Source organism: Scyliorhinus canicula, chromosome 9 (genome assembly GCF_902713615.1).
Source record: "Scyliorhinus canicula chromosome 9, sScyCan1.1, whole genome shotgun sequence".
NCBI classification, from domain to species: Eukaryota; Metazoa; Chordata; class Chondrichthyes; order Carcharhiniformes; family Scyliorhinidae; genus Scyliorhinus; species Scyliorhinus canicula.
The window spans coordinates 134449668-134467353 of record NC_052154.1 but is presented as its reverse complement, the minus strand read 5'-3'; the positions used below and the strand labels follow the sequence as shown (position 1 = coordinate 134467353).

General features: G+C 46.5%; 1 protein-coding gene and 1 long non-coding RNA gene across 8 annotated transcripts in view; one reads left to right on the top strand and one right to left on the bottom strand.

The window, feature by feature from the left end:
* Positions 1-17686, bottom strand: part of LOC119971725 — a 31138-nt gene that overhangs the window by 1022 nt on the left and 12430 nt on the right. For both annotated transcript variants that reach the window (XR_005461901.1, XR_005461900.1), the window contains exon 3: positions 6964-7032. This is a non-coding gene — a long non-coding RNA (uncharacterized LOC119971725). The remainder of the gene's footprint in view (positions 1-6963; positions 7033-17686) is intronic.
* Positions 1-17686, top strand: part of tesmin (testis expressed metallothionein like protein) — a 270445-nt gene that overhangs the window by 242681 nt on the left and 10078 nt on the right. For all 6 annotated transcript variants that reach the window (XM_038807670.1, XM_038807673.1, XM_038807672.1 and 3 more), the window contains 2 exons: positions 1703-1805; positions 6999-7136. In XM_038807670.1, the coding sequence (XP_038663598.1) occupies positions 1703-1805; positions 6999-7136 (241 nt within the window). The remainder of the gene's footprint in view (positions 1-1702; positions 1806-6998; positions 7137-17686) is intronic.

Genomic DNA, 17686 nt, shown 5'->3' with positions numbered 1-17686 from the left:
GTCTGAATCATTGAGTCAAAGTCTGCCTTCAAATTACCATCCACCTTCAAAGACTTGTTAAACAGCATGCTCAAAACTACTTTTCTTGGGGGAAATTTTACAGCCCCTGCCCCTAGTGGGCATGCTTTCAACAGGGAGGGTGGTGAAAAGGGGTGGGGTGGGGCATGTGAATAAGTCAGTACTGCCTTCCCAATCTGGTCCTCATAAAACGGGGATGGGTAAGGTGTCCACTATGCCAGGCATATCGAGGTCTTTAACCGCCCACTTAAGTGGCAGTTAGTAATAATAATAGTCTTTATTAGTGTCACCAGTAGGCTTACATTAACACTGCAATGAAGTTACTGTGAAAAAGAGGGCCTCACTCCACCTCCACTGCCATAATACGTTGGGAAGTGGAGGGTGGGTGAGAGTAGGAAGGCTGTTTTTCACCAAAGTTGATGAAAGGACAAGAAATAAGGGAGAAACCTCCTTCAGGGGGTGTACTGTCCACATCAGGGGCACCTCCCCTTCGAATAATATCCTTGCCGTTTGTGCCTCTCTGCCTGGCCTCCAAAGCCTGCCCCCCACTAAGGTGCCTGATCCATGCCTGCCTAAGAGCCTGCCTTGTCTGGTGTCCATGGCACATATTTGTGGGCCTCCTTGCAGCCCCAGCAGTGGCCATTACTCTCTTCCGGTTCTGCCAGGACTATAAGCTCACAGTGTGGGACTTCGTTCCACTGACAGGATGGAAGTCCAACCCTCAGCTCAATAAGGTCACCAGCTGAGTATTATGCCCTTTTTAAAGTTGATTTTTCCTTCTGAAAGGAGGGAACAAGCAGTACCTCTTATGCCCTCTCTGCGCCAGTTCCTCAGCTCCCTCAGGCCTTCAAACTTACTTTCAAAGGCTCTGTTGTTCCTGTTATTTTTATCAGGCTATTGAAACATAAAATGTGTCACTAAGCTCTATATGAAGTAATTAATTTTGTATTCCAGCAAGCATATAGCTTACAAGTTTCAGGAGTTTGATACTTTATTTTGAATAGACCTATGGCCTTACAAAGCGTGCTGGTAAAATTTGGTTAATTTTTGAGTTCAATCTAGTTATTTTAAACCTGTATTCTTACAAGGCAGAGAGCGAAGCAACAAATTTCCAGGCTGTTTTAACACAAGAGGGACATCATAGAAGACAATGTAGTGATGCCATTGAGGTCAGAAGGATGATGCGCTGCTATTTATAGTTGCTTATTGAAATTATATAATTTAATTTTGGATAGCATTCAGGAAAAATGTGTGGAACAGCTCATTAATGAAAAATTTTGACATAATATTAAAGACCCCAAGTGATTGGATAACATTTTTCACATCCACCTATTTTTAGACAATAGTAATGAATTTCATAATTACAGAGTGTAATTGGCAGAACCATGAACGATCATTGTTTGCCTGCTTCCTCAAGACAAAAATATTTTAAGCAGAAGGAAGCTGAAAGAGCTGAAGGGAGTACAAAATAGCTTACAAAAATCAAATATCTCAAGATGAAGCAGATGTAATTAAACAACTTACCAAAATGCCTCATTATTATAGAAGTAATTGTTCTGTGTTCCACTTCTTCCATGTAAACCTCACTGCACTTAAGAAATACGAGAAGATCTTGCAGCTTAATTACACTTAATCTGTTGTGGTATATTTGTTTTTGTTTGTTTTTTTTCTCCCTGTGCTGCAGATACTGTGATTGTTTTGCCAATGGTGAATTTTGTAGCAACTGCAACTGCACCAACTGTTTCAACAACTTTGAGCATGAAGCAGAAAGGTTCAAAGCTATTAAGGTAAGACGAAGCCAGCTTTGTCAGGTTAGCTACATTGTCTCAGTTCAGTGAGGAATGTCTTTGTTTTTCATCCTCGTCCTTCTCAATCTGTCGTTGACAAAATTGACCAAATCCTCCTCCAGTTCCTCTCTACCATCATCCGGTGAGGTGGAACTGCACTTGCCTGGTTCTATTCTTCTCATAGTCAGAGAATCATCCGGCAGAGACTCCTCTTCCCGCTGCCACACCGTTACCTCTGATTTCCCGTGAGGGACAATCTTTGGCTCCCTCCTACTGCCAATCTACATGTTGGTCCTCAATAACATCATCTGAAAACACAATGTCAGTTTCCACATGTATGCTAATCAGCCCCAGTGCTACCTCCCCACCATCTCTCTTGGCTTCTTCACCGTCTCCAGATTGCCAGACTCCTTGGGCGGAATTTAATCTAGGTGTATTGGGGGGGGGGGGGGGGGGTCACTAATTTGGCATTTTAACTGGCCAATGGCAGGCTTACAGGATCAAAGACTGTGGGAGTTTCTGGCTAATCAGGGACTGAAGGCTCCTCATTGTTGTCAGTACCACTGGGGGAGTGGTGGTAACTCCTGGCAATACACCCACCCGAGGCCCAGGATCAGCGAGGGACAGGTGTGAGGGTAAGATGAGATTGGGTAATGGGGTCACTGGCTAAGGGGGTGGGTATAGGAGGCTGCCTCTCAGCAGGCGTCCACTTTCTAATGCCTGATATCTGACTACTTTTGAATGAGGGACACCCCCCTCCCCCCCCCCCCTCCCTTCCCCCCAACACCTCTCTGCCTGATTAAATGCCCACCCTGCCTCTAAACCTGACTTTAAAAAGACTGCAAGTAAATTACCGAGTGAGTAAACATAGCTGCAGTAAATGTTCCAATCCCATCTCCAGTCCAGTGGAAAAATGATGTTAGTTTTTCCAATTACAATGCCAAAATTATGAAATTTAAACTAATTAAGAAACCTGAAATGGTAAGAGTAGCTACATTTTTAACACTGCTGGGGAGGGACTGCTAGAAAGTATATGCTACCCTAAATATAACAAACAGGCAAAGAAAAAAGATGTTTTGAACACCTTGAATGCACATTTTGAACCTTGAGTGAATGTTGCACAAGGCATGTATTCAACACTTGATTTCAAAGTGAAAATGAAACCATTGAGTTGTACATCATGGCAGTAATGCAGCTACAGAGTCATGTGAATTTGGACAACTAAAAGATGAGCTGACTAAAGATAGATTGGTTCTCGACTTGACACACCCTTTGGTGAGAGCACGTCTACTGAAAGAGATGAGAAGCTGACGGCAAAAATAAAACAATAGGTGTGTGTCGAAATGTGGAAGTTGTGAAACGTCAGCTGAAGTATTGGTATGACAGAGCAAACCAGGAGATACATTATGCTGAGATATGATGCAGGCCAAAAGAGCTGAGCAATTGCAAATGGAGTGCAATTTGTGACTGTAATCATGAAGACCGCAGAGGGAATGTATCAAGAAAACAACAAGTGTCAGAAAGACACAAGTGCATCTTGCAACATAATGACCTTCTCAGATCTATGTGAAACGACTCAGCATAGTGATCCAAAAATTAAGTTCTTGAAAGGAAGATTGAGGCTATATGATTGCACGATACTCATACCAAGAGGACAAATTAGTCTGACAGCCCAATGCAATGGCAAGAAGGTCAATCTAGAATTCCAGGTCATAGATGGGATATAACGGCCACTCATTTCAGCTGATGCACGTCAAAAGCTTGGCTGGTAACCCTGAACATGCCAATAGAGATTCACAACATGACGCAGTACGCAAAGCCATTGACGGCAGAACAGACCCTAGAGTACAAAGATATGTTTGCAAAGGTTGCAATGTCTACCAGAGGAATACAACCTCGAGGTAAATGAGAGTGAAAGACCAATTCAGCATCTGCCGAAAAGTGTTCCAGCTGCCCTTAAGTCAAGCCTCAAAGACACGACTAAAGAGCTGGAAAAGAGGAGAATAAGCAAAATTGACAACTCCTACAGACTGTATTAGCAGAATGGTAGCAGTGAAACAACCTGAAAAGCTGTGAGGATGCTTAGGCCCAAAAGGTCTAAACAAAACACTGAAAAGCTCTCAGTACCCCATGCCAACCATGGAAGGAATGTTGCTGCAATTTGCCGAGGCAAAGATGTTCACTACCCTGGATGTGAAGGATGGTTACTCGCAAGTGAAACTGGATGAGAGCAGTAGCTTTCGAATGACATTCTGGATGTTGTTCAGGGTATACCAATGGTTTTGCATGCCATCCTGCATTTCCACAGCTCTAGAAGAACATCAACATAGGCAACATGTGATTGTTGTTAAGAAAGAGTTAGTGTTCCCCAGTGCTTAAGTTACAATTGGAGCTTTAATTGTTTGATCGACTGCACAATGGGGATACAGGTGGCACTATGGTGTTTTGGAGAAGTGGCTGCTGATCATAATAAACTTGGAGTCAAGACTTGCTTTCTAACTTTTATTATAGCGTGACCATTGGAGCTTAACAATAATCAGTGATCTTCCCGGAAAGAAAGCCATAGTGGGTGGTCTGCTAATGTACAAATGTGAACACAACAGAAGAAGTCATAGCTGACCATGATCAGAATGTAATACAACTGCTGGAGAGAGCTTGCCAGACCAATCTGAAGCTGAAAAAGAACAAATTGCAATTAAAGACTCCCGAAGTCAAGTACATAGGTTGTGTATTGCCAGCAAAAGGTCTTCGCCCAGGTCCTGACAAGGAGAGAGTCAAAATAGTGTTGTGGCAACCAGCCGATGTGAAAGCAGTGCAACAATTTGCTGGATTTGTGAACTATTTTGCTAAATCTTTGCCTAATGTGTCAGCTGAGTGTGAACCATTACGCAAGCTCATTGCTAAGGATGTGCTATGGTTTGGGGAACAGAAGCACTGTTCACTAAAATCAAATGAGTGATAACGTCAGTACTGAAGTATTATGATGTCAATGCTGAAGTTAATTTGCCGTGTATCACCAGTGAGTTGGGTCTGGGAGCAACTTTAATGCAGCAAGGACAAGCAAGCAGTCACGTTTGCGTCCAGGGCATTAACTCAAACTGAACAACCTTATGCTCAGTTGGAGAAAGAGTGACCGGCCATTGGTTTGCTGTCAGCATTTTCATCAGTCCATTTTATTTTTGGAGCACTTTTCTTTCTGTGACAATTCAAAGTTGAACTCTAATAACATCATAACTGGAGAGTCCTTGAGATGATCACAGATGTGAGGAAAATGCTTCTATCCATCCAGAAAATAAAACCCTCGATTACATTGCTTTCTGAAAGATTCCAGGGTATCTATCTCCACTATGCCATCCAGAAAAACATTGTAAAGCCTTGAAATTTTCAGTGCTTCTGTGGAATTTCATCAAGTGACAGTAAGAGGGGGGTTATACTCAGGTCCTGATATTTGCAAGATGAGAGGTAAAATGTAGAGTAACCTGCAAATCCCAGGAAAGTGCAAATCCTTGCAAATCTGACCCTCTTCCACCCGCAATGAGGTATGGTTAAGTATTGACCCCAAAATGTCAGTTCCTGAACCACCTCTGACTGGTGGGTCTAGAGAATAAACCATGACAAGAGGGCACTCGATAACATATAGAATTGAGAAACAATTCAGCAGATTAAGATTCCACCTAAATCCTTTGTTATTTCAAGTAGTTGTTCATTTGGAGAGTAATAAGAAAATGACTCAGTTGCATTTTCATTCAGGGTATTCTAATGTGAAAACATTGACACTATTAGAAAGTAACTCCTCATCTATAGTTAGTCACCTAGCGAGCACTCAAAAGATATGAATTTTATTATGCATTTTTATTTGTTGTGACAGTATAAATCTCACTCTTAATGTTATTGTTTCCCCTTTTCTAGTCTGGACGATAACTCTAGTTTGTGTGGGGAGGGGGTTAGGGGATGACTGCACAAATTTTCCTTGAGCTTGCATCTTCCCAGACTGAAGCTGAAGTTGGAACTTGGTGGTATCAGAGATCAAACAATGCCCTCCACTTATGTGGCACAGTGCATTGGTGGCTGAAACTCAGTAACCCAGGGCACATTTGCACTGCATGACGTGTTAGCTTTGAGTTATGTCAAGTTATTTAGCACCTCCTTTCTATCTATCCTATTCAATGCTTCTGTTCGTTCTTCTACTGCTGCAACATTAACTTTACCAGATATCTCAGAGGCGCATGGTGTTGGGGAGATTATAGAGAAATGGAGGGACAAGGCCACAGAAGGATTTGAAAAATAGGATGGGCATTTTAAAATCAAAGCGTTGCTTAACCAGGAGCCAATATAATTCAGGGAGCACTGAGGTGATAGTTGAACAGGACTTGATAAGAATTAGGATATTAAAAGCTGTTTTTACTGACCTTAAGTTTCGGGTTGTTATATAACTAAGGAGAGCAGGCGAAGGACTAGTTGGTCCTGTTCCATATTCAGCCTGTTATATTCCAAATAGTGCAATTTACTCACATTATAGTGCCTACCTGACCCTCCTCCCCCTCCAGCCACTTTAGTCTTTAGTCAGCAGTGCACAGATGTACAAAGCAATGTATTATATACAGGAACAAACCAATTTGTTACATCTCATCAGCAGCATCATGGGAAAGATCTCTATCAAACGAATCTTGGAATTCCCAAGGTCCAGAGAATAACTGGTGGCACCTTTTAGACTGTGTAGGCCCCTGATTAAACCAGAGATTCACCAACTAGAAAGGCTGCCCTCAATCAATGTCCAGTCTCTGTGGACTTGAGCTTTGAATATTTCAAAGTATGCCTGATTCCAAATAACAGTCATGATGTTCCTGACTCCCACCCGGAGATAACTCCACTCCTACCCCCACTGATTGCAGCTCTGGGGCACTGAAGGTCATTGGCCAGTAGATGGGAATTTTCACACACAGCGTGCTGTGCCATTCACTTGTAGAAGCAGCAATAGGGTGTAGGAGTGCAGAATGGTGTTAATGTTCTTGTGCGAATGCAGGACCAAGGAACACTGCAACAGAACAACTAATACTTGGGTGAAATACAGATAGTTGGCTTGAATATATTGCAGTCTTGCATGTTTGTCATTTATATTAGTTATCAGAGAGGTGAAATAAAGATTAAGTAAATTTACCATTTCTAACGAGTAATGTCTTCCTGCTGCTTCAGGCATGTTTGGATCGGAACCCAGAAGCCTTCAGGCCTAAAATAGGAAAAGGGATACTTGGAGAAATCAAATTGCGACATAACAAAGGTTGTAACTGCAAACGTTCAGGATGTCTGAAAAATTATTGTGAATGTTACGAGGTGAGCGATCATATGAAATTGAGCGGATTTGCTTTTGCCCAGCTAAACTGTTTAAAGGAACATCCTAATACTGAGAAGGGAAGTGTTAACCTTAATGTAGTGGCTGGAAGGTTTGCAGCAGGGGTTAAATCAGAAAATGCTGGCAATATGTACGTTAGAAAGAAAAAAGAAAATTTTTACATTTTAAACATGTAATCTTCTTGAAAATAAAGGAAAAGCAAGCACAAGTTTGGGAAAATAAGTGTATGGGTGGAGGTGGCTGTTGAGGGGTAGCATCCTCAGTTATATGTTTCAGAGAGAGAGCTATTGTGTTGAATAACCTGTAAACTGTTCAATAGAAAATTATTAGAGGATATAAAGGATCAGTGAGCTAATGAAAAGCCCAAAAGGAAGAAGCTCACATAACTAAAATGGCCAAAGAAATCAGGGAAATTGAGATTTAGATTTATTGGCACGTGTACCGAGGTACAGTGAAAAGTATTGTTCTGCGTACAGTCCAGATCGATCATTTCATAGATGAAAACATAGAACATACAATAAATACATGAGGATACATAATGAAAATACAGAAACATAGACAGCGGGTGAAGTATATGGTATATAGTGCTACAATTATAGAGAAGATGCGTAGAAAGATCAATTCAATCCATAACATCAGTTCTGCCCCTAAGAGGGCCATTCAAGAGTCTGATAACAATGGGGAAGAAGCTATTTTTGAATATTTTGGTGCATGTCCTCAAACTTTTGTATCTTCTGCCCGATGGAAGATGTTAGAAGCGGGAATAATACGAGTAGGAGGGGTCTTTGATGATTCTGTCTGCTTTCCCAAGGCAGCAGGACGTGTAGACAGAGTCAATGGATGAGAAGAGGGTCCGCATGATGGACTGAGCTGTGTTCACGACTCTCTGTAGTTTATTACAGTCTTGGGCCAAGCAGTTGCCATACCAAGCTGTGATGCAGCCAGATAGGATGCTTTCTATGGTACATCTATAGAAATTGGAGTCGTTTTGGACATGCCAAATCTCCTTAATTTCCCGTGGAAATATAGGTGCTGTTGTCATAGCGTCAACGTGGGTGGACCAGGACAGATTGTTAGTTTTGTTTACACCTAGGAATTTGAAGCTGTCCACCATCTCCACCTCGGCACTATTGATACAGACAGGGGCATGGGCAGCACTTCATTTCCTGAAGTCTATGACCAGCTCCTTAGTTCTGCTGACATTGAAAGATATAAATAAAGGACTGCAACTGTGGTGAGTTTGAAATTAAACAGAACATGCTGGCAAAAAACATGGTGTCAAAGTCAGCAACCCACTGTCAGCTGTGGGGTCTGACACTTGGTCCCCACCACATAAGTCAAACCTCTTCTCCAGATACAGACTCATCCACATATAAGTATCCCCTGCTTATAATAGAAAATAGAAAATATACTTACAATGTGAACTCAGTCGTACCTGTGTTCAGACCAGAGGGCTAGAATGCTGACCAAATAAATGAAACATTAGGCTTTGTTTAAACTACGGATGAGACCAAATATGTAGAGACAAAGCAGGAATGGGAAGGCATATCACAAGGATTCTGGATCACACTCGCATAGGATAATGAATGTGTTCAACACATTGCTTACCCAATCAAATTTAGGATCTCTAACGTAAAGCAGACTGGATCACGATCAGCATATTCTGAATACTAGACTTAAGTAATTTCATGTAAAATGCTGTATCATATGGGGGCAATGCTTTAGGCTGTGACAGAGATGTTGGAGGAAGTAAAAAGATGCATGTTGCATTTCCTATAGTTGTCCAGTAAGATTAGAGCTGAAATTAGTGTGCGGGAAGAGGAAACAGTGCATCCCAGAGAATACGGTTTCTCCAGGAAAGGAGATAGGAGGGCGGAAGATTGTGGAATGGGAAAGTGTGCTTGAGAAATGAATACTGTTGCACATGGCAGAAATGGAAGAAGAGCATTTGGTGAATGCAGAGGCTAGAGAGTTGAGCATGCTATTAATAGAGCAATGGCCCTCTAATATGGGGAGAGGTTGGAGGCTGCAGTGTAGAGGAGGTGGGGTAGGATGGCACAGTGTACCATCTGATATTGTATGGGAAACCTGAAAGTAATTTCCACACATCTGTCTGTTGTATGCAGGGACCTCATTATCACTTTCCTGTTGGGTTTGACATGGATTGTGTGGGTAGCAGTGATGATGTGGGCCTGAACAACCTATTCTCAACTATACTGTTTACTGTGAAAATTGGAGGATTCGGAAACTGGAAATAAGACATTCAGGCCAATGAAAAGCGACAACCCACTTTACCATCGCTGTGAAGAGCAGTGAAGAGCTTCAAAGACATGCTCTTCCCCAATAATGGGCTGAATAAACCTGCTGCTGCCACTGTGGGCGGCATGGTAGCATGACAGCACAGTGGTCATCACTGTTGCTTCACAGCTGCAGACCCGGGTTTGATTCCCGGCTTGGGTCGCTGTCTGTGCGGAGTCTGCTTGTTCTCCCCATGTCTGCGTGGGTTTCCTTTGGGTGCTCCGGTTTCCTCCCACAGTCCAAAGATGTGCAGCTTAGGTGGATTAGCCATGCTAAATTGCCCTTAGTGCCAAAAAGGGTAGGTGTGGTTGCTGGGTTATGAGAATAGGGTGGAGGTGTGGGCTTATGTAGGATGCTCTTTCCAAGGGCCGGTGCAGACCCGATGGGCCGAATGGCCGCCTTCTGCACTGTAAAATCTATGATTCTAAATGAGGCATGGCTAGAGATGGCCCAGGAAGTCAGAAATGCTCCTGGATTCAGTGCAGGAATTGTTTTGCTGAAAACCAGGTCAGAAACAATATGTACATTTCTGCAATCATCGATATTTTGCTGTGCATGTCACCACCCCCCGACGCCCACACTATCCCAATCACACAGCTCTGTCAAACCTATCCATCATTCCACACACCCACAAAACTGCAAGTATCGGCATCCTCCACTGCCTGTGCACATCCTCACATCCCCATCAACCCATCATCCTCATCCATTGATCCTGCCAGGTTTCCTCATAGGCACTTCTATCCATCCTCGTCCACTTCCTCACATCCCCATCTATCCATCATTTTCCATTTTCTCACATCCCCATCCATCCAAATCCTCACATCCCCATGTATCCATACTCACCCACTTCTTCACATCCGCATCTATCCATCCTCGTCCACTTCTTAACATCGCCATCTGTCTATCCCCCCACTTCCTCACATTCACCATCTATCCATCATCCTCCATTTCCTCATATCCCCTTCCATGCAACTGCCACTTCCTCACATTACCCATCTATCCACCCTCCACCCTCCCCACTTCCTCACATTCCCCATCGATCCATCCTCCCCACTTCCACACATTCTCATCTATCCATCCTCCCACTTCCTCACATCCCCAATCCATCCGCCCCACTTCCTCACATCCTCATCTATCCATCCTCCCACCTCCTCACATCCCCATCTATCCATCTTCCCCACTGCCTCACATTCCCCATCTATCCATCCTCCCCACTTCCTCACATTCTAAAGTCGGTGGAGTTGTAGACAGTGCGGAAGGATGTTGCAGGTTACAGAGGGACATAGATAAGCTGCAGAGCTGGGCTGAGAGGTGGCAAATGGAGTTTAATGTGGAGAAGTGTGAGGTGATTCACTTTGGAAAGAATAACAGGAATGCGGAATATTTGGCTAATGGTAAAATTCTTGGTAGTGTGGATGAGCAGAGGGATCTCGGTGTCCATGTACATAGATCCCTGAAAGTTGCCACCCAGGTTGATAGGGTTGTGAAGAAGGCCTATGGTGTGTTGGCCTTTATTGGTAGAGGGATTGAGTTCCGGAGCCATGAGGTCATGTTGCAGTTGTACAAAACTCTAGTACGGCCACATTTGGAGTATTGCGTACAGTTCTGGTCGCCTCATTATAGGAAGGACGTGGAAGCTTTGGAACGGGTGCAGAGGAGATTTACCAGGATGTTGCCTGGTATGGCGGGAAAATCTTATGAGGAAAGGCTGATGGACTTGAGGTTGTTTTCGTTAGAGAGAAGAAGGTTAAGAGGTGACTTAATAGAGGCATACAAAATGATCAGAGGGTTAGATAGGGTGGACAGTGAGAGCCTTCTCCCGCGGATGGAGGTGGCTAGCACGAGGGGACATAGCCTTAAATTGAGGGGTAATAGATATAGGACAGAGGTCAGAGGTGGGTTTTTTACGCAAAGAGTGGTGAGGCCCTGGAATGCCCTACCTGCAGCAGTAGTGAACTCGCCAACATTGAGGGCATTTAAAAGTTTATTGGATAAGCATATGGATGATAAGGGCATAGTGTAGGTTAGATGGCCTTTAGTTTTTTTCCATGTCGGTGCAACATCGAGGGCCGAAGGGCCTGTACTGCGCTGTATCGTTCTATATTCTCATCTATCCATCCTCCCCACTTCCTCACATCCCCATCTATCCATCCTCCCCACTGCCTCACATTCCCCATCAATCCATCCTCCCCACTTCCTCACATTCCCCATCAATCCATCCTCCCCACTTCCTCACATCCTCATCTATCCATCCTCCCCACTTCCTCACATTCCCCATCAATCCATCCTCCCCACTTCCTCACATTCCCCATCTATCCATCCTCCCCACTTCCTCACATTCCCCTTCTATCCATCCTCCCCACTTCCTCACATTCTCATCTATCCATCCTCCCCACTGCCTCACATTGCCATCTATCCATCCTCCCCACTGCCTCACATTCCTCATCAATCCATCCTCCCCACATTCCCCATCTATCCATCCTCCCCACTTCCTCACATTCCCCATCTATCCATCCTTCCCACTTCCTCACATCCCCATCTATCCATCCTCCCCACTTCCTCACATCCCCATCAATCCATCCTCCCCACTTCCTCACATCCCCAATCCATCCGCCCCACGTCCTCACATCCTCATCTACCCATCCTCCCCACTTCCTCACATCCCCATCTATCCATCCTCCCCACTTCCTCACATCCCCAATCCATCCACCCCACTTCCTCACATCCCCATCTATCCATCCTCCCCACTGCCTCACATTCTCATCTATCCATCCTCCCCACTTCCTCACATTCCCCATCTATCCTTCCTCCCCACTTCCTCACATCTCCAATCCATCCACCCCACTTCCTCACATCCCTATCTACCCATCCTCCCCACTTCCTCACATCCCCATCTATCCATCCTCCCCACTTCCTCACATCCCCAATCCATCCGCCCCACGTCCTCACATCCTCATCTACCCATCCTCCCCACTTCCTCACATCCCCATCGATCCATCCTTCCGACTTCCTCACATCCCCATCTATCCATCCTCCCCACTTCATCATATCCCCATTCATGCATCCTCCCCACTTCCTCACATCCCCATCTATCCATCCTCCTCACTTCCTCACGTCCCCATCTATCCAGCCACCCCACTTCCTCTCATTCCCATCTATCCAACCTCCCACTTCCTCATACCCATCAACTGTCATCCCCACTTCCTCACATCCCCATCTATCCATCCTCCCCACTTCCTCACATCCCCATCTATCCATCCTCCCCACGTCCTCACGTCCCCATCTATCCATCCTCCCCACTTCCTCACATCCGCATCTATCCATCCTCCCCACTTCCTCACATTCCCATTGATCTACCCTCCCCACTCCCTCACATCCCCATCTATCCATCCTCCCAACTTTCTCACATCCCTAGCTAAGATAAATATTGGCCCTTTAGAGGATGAGAAGGGAGCTTTAATAATGGGAGATGAGGAAATGGCTGAGGAACTGAACTGGTTTTTTGGGTCGGTCTTCACAGTGGAAGACACAAATAACATGCCAGTGACTGATAGAAATGAGGCTATGACAGGTGAGGACCTTGAGAGGATCGTTATCACTAAGGAGATAGTGATGGACAAGCTAATGGGGCTAAAGGTAGACAAGTCTCCTGGCCCTGATGGAATGCATCCCAGAGTGCTAAAAGAGATGGCTAAGGAAATTGCAAATGCACTAGTGATAATTTACCAAAATTCACTAGACTCTGGGGTGGTCCCGGTGGATTGGAAATTAGCAAACGTGACACCACTGTTTAAAAAAGGAGGTAGGCAGAAAGCGGGTAATTATAGGCCAGTGAGCTTAACTTCAGTAGTAGGGAAGATGCTGGAATCTATCATCAAGGAAGAAATAGCGAGGCATCTGGATAGAAATTGTCCCATTGGGCAGACGCAGCATGGGTTCATAAAGGGCAGGTCGCGCCTAACTAATTTAGTGGAATTTTATGCGGACATTACCAGTGCAGTAGAGAACGGGGAGCCAATGGATGTGGTATATCTGGATTTCCAGAAAGCCTTTGACAAGGTGCCACATACAAGGTTGCTGCATAAGATAAAGATGCATGGCATTAAGGGTCAAGTAGTAGCATGGATAGAGGATTGGATAATTAATAGAAAGCAAAGAGTGGGGATTAATGGGTGTTTCTCTGGTTGGTAATCAGTAGCTAGTGGTGTCCCTCAGGGATCCGTGTTGGGCCCACAATTGTTCACAATTTACATAGATGATTTGGAGTTGGGGACCAAGGGCAATGTGTCCAAGTTTGCAGATGACACTAAGATGAGTGGTAAAGCGAAAAGTGCAGAGGATACTGGAAGTCTGCAGAGGGATTTGGATAGTTTAAGTGAATGGGCTAGGGTCTGGCAGATGGAATACAATGTTGACAAATGTGAGGTTAACCATTTTGGTCGGAATAACAGCAAACGGGATTATTATTTAAATGATAAAATATTAAAGCATGCTGCTGTGCAGAGAGACTTGGGTGTGCTAGTGCATGAGTCGCAAAAAGTTGGTTTACAAGCGCAACAGGTGATTAAGAAGGTGGATGGAATGTTGTCCTTCATTGCTAGAGAGATGGAGTTTAAGACTAGGGAGGTTATGTTGCAATTGTATAAGGTGTTAGTGAGGCCACACCTGGAGTATTGTGTTCAGTTTTGGTCTCCTTACTTGAGAAAGGACGTACTGGCACTGTAGGTTGTGTGTGGTGAATCACAATCCTAGTAATTAACACTGTGTTATATTGTATGTGCTGTGTCTCTGTAAGCTCGGTATACGAGCAGTTGCGCGGCTCTGCCCATAGGTGGAGATGAGGAGTTTGAACTGGGCTCCACCCTTGGCTCCGCCCATTGTTCCACCCATGGCTCCTCCCACTAACTGGAAGTATAAAGATCTGCAAGTTGTGAGCCTGCTGCCAGTTCATCTCATCGCAGGCAGGCAGGCTCAGTTGCAAGACTATGAAAACCACTGTTCACTTCCAACCACGTGTCTTGTGAATTGATGGTCACATCAATTTAATAATCTTAGGAAACTTGAAGAAAACGACTATGGAATCAGCCCTCAAACCTGATCGACTAGAACTCGACCCGCAGGCTGCAGAGGCGAAATAAATCTTTCAACACTGGCTCAGATATTTCAATGCCTACCTGGCTGAATCAAGCACATCAGAAAGTACAGAGGAGCAGAAACTCAGTCTACTGCACGCAAGGGTGAGCCACCGTATCTCTACTCAACTTAACAGGATTACCTCGTATACAGAGGCCCGAGCCATGCTCGATCGAATGTACATGAGGCCCATCAACGAGGTCTACGCGCGCCACATTTTTACGTCCCGCCGCCAGTGCCCCGCAGAGTCACAGGATGAATTCCTGTGGGATTTAAAAGCTTTAGCTCGGGACTGTAATTATCAAGCTGTATCAGCCGCCCAACATATGGAGCTCGCTGTCCGAGATGTGTACGTGGCAGGGCTCAGGTCAAACTATGTGCGCCAGCGGTTGCTTGAAAAAGGGGCCCAGAACTTGGAGGACGCTGTAGAATTGGGTACCACCATGGAGGTCTCGTTCCGCAGCCTCACCTCATTCCCCGCGGACAAAGCGACCCCATCCTGGGCCCCCGACCAGCATCTGCCCCAGTGTGCCATTTTTGCGGACAGCCCCAGCACCCACAGCTGCACTGCCTGGCCTGTAACGCGACCTGCAGCAGCTGCGGTCGCAAAGGACACTATGCCCGGGTATGCCTAGCAAAGAAATCCCCCTCTCCAAACTCTCCCGCAGCCCAGAGCACTCGTTTCCAAAACTCACAGGCCCGCAGGTCCCGAAATGCTGCGGCCTGTACTCTGATTCCGCTCCCACCCGACACGTGCGACTCATGGGGGCCGCCATCTTGGCAACCCGCCTCCACGCGGCCGGCCACTTGTGACTCATGGGGGCCACCATCTTGGCTGCCATCTTCCTCTTTGCCCGCCACGTGCGATCCACGGGGGCGGCCATCTTGGGATCCATCCTCTTCAAACTCAGAAACTCACCTCGAAGAATACGAACTCAGAGGGCAGTCATCACGGGGCCACTCCAGCACAGCTGATCGAGCCGCTGACTATCCGCAACTCAGCGCGGTCACGTTGGACCAGTCGCGTCCGAAACACCTCCGCAACTCAATGATGACCGTTAAAATCAACGGGTACAGGACACCGTGCCTCTTTGACTCCCGGAGCACCGAGAGCTTCGTACACCCAGATCTGGTAAGACGCTGTTCGCTCCCTATCTTCCCTGCACGGCAAACTATCTCCCTCGCTTTGGGCTCTCACTCTGTTCACCTCCAAGGGCGCACCGTCGCGACCCTAACGATCCAGGGCACTAGCTACTCGAACTTCCAGCTATACGTACTCCCCGAACTCTGCGCCCCACTCTTACTGGGACTCGACTTCCAGTGCAACCTCAAAAGCCTCACACTCACCTTCGGCGGGCCCTTGCCCCCACTCACTGTCTGCAGCCTCGCTACGCTAAACATCAACCCCCTCCACTCTTTGCTAACCTCACTCCGGACTGCAAACCCGTAGCCACTCGCAGCAGGCGATACAGCCTGCAGGACAGGGTGTTTATCAGAACCGAGGTCCATAAGCTTCGACATGAGGGGATCATGGAGGCCAGTAATAGTCCCTGGAGAGCTCAGGTGGTGGTCGTCAAGACCGGGGGGAAATTCCGAATGGTAGTGGACTATAGCCAAACCATTAATCGGTTCACGCTCCTTGATGCGTACCCCCTCCCCAGGATTGCAGACATGGTGAATCAGATCGCCCAACTATAAAGTCTTCGCCACGGTAGATCTGAAGTCTGCATACCACCAGCTCCCAATCTGCTCGGAGGACCGCTACTACACGGCGTTCGAGGCCGACAGCCGCCTCTTCCACTTCTTCCGGGTTCCCTTTGGCGTCACGAATGGGGTCTCGGTGTTCCAACGAGCAATGGACCGAATGGTGGACCAGTACGGGCTGCGGGCCACGTTTCCGTACTTGGATAATGTCAACATCTGCGGCCATGATCAGCAGGACCACGACGCTAACCTCCATCGATTTCTCCAAACTGCCCAGAAACTCAACCTCACGTATAACACGGAGAAATGCATTTTCCTCACGACCAGGCTAGCCATCCTCGGCTATGTCGTGGAAAACGGAGTCCTGGGCCCCGACCCGGACCGTATGCGCCCCCTCTTACAACTCCCTCTCCCTCATTGTCCCAGGGCCCTCAAAAGGTGCCTGGGGTTTTTCTCATATTATGCCCAGTGGGCCCCTCAGTATGCGGATAAAGCCCGTCCACTATTTAAGGCCACACTCTTCCCTCTATCGGATGAGGCTCGCAAAGCCTTCACCTGCATCAAGGAGGACATCGCCAAAATGGCCATGCGGGCGGTGGATGAATCCGTCCCCTTCCAGGTGGAGAGCGATGCCTCAGAGGTCGCTCTCGCAGCCACTCTAAATCAGGCAGGGAGACCAGTCGCCTTTTTCTCTCCATCCCTCTCCGCTTCGGAACTTTGACACTCCTCAGTCGAAAAGGAAGCACAAGCCATCGTGGAAGCTATACGTCACTGGAGGCACTACCTCGCAGGTAGGAGGTTCACCCTCATCACCGACCAAAGATCAGTTGCCTTTATGTTTGACAACTCACAAAGGGGCAAAATTAACAACGATAAGATCCTACGATGGAGGATCGAACTCTCCACCTACAAGTACGATATCATGTACCGACCGGGGAAGCTCAACGAGCCCCCAGATACCCTGTCCTGCGGCACGTGCGCCAGGGCGCAAGATGACTGCCTGAAAGCTATCCACAATGACCTCTTCCACCCGGGGGTCACCCAGCTCGCCCACTACATCAAAGCCCGAAATCTGCCTTTCTCCACCGAGGAGGTAAAAGCCATCACCAGGGATTGCCCGATCTGTGCGGAGTGCAAACCGCACTTCTATAGACCAGTCAGGGCCTACCTGGTAAAGGCCTCCCGGCCCTTTGAATGCCTGAGCATCGATTTCAAAGGGCCACTCCCCTCAAACAATCGGAATGTGTACTTCCTAAATGTCATAGACGAGTTCTCCCGCTTCCCCTTTGCTATCTCGTGCCCCGATATGACCTCCCACACAGTCATTAGGGCCCTGCACAGCATCTTCACCCTGTCTGGTTTCCCCAGCTATGTACACAGCGACAGGGGTTTGTCC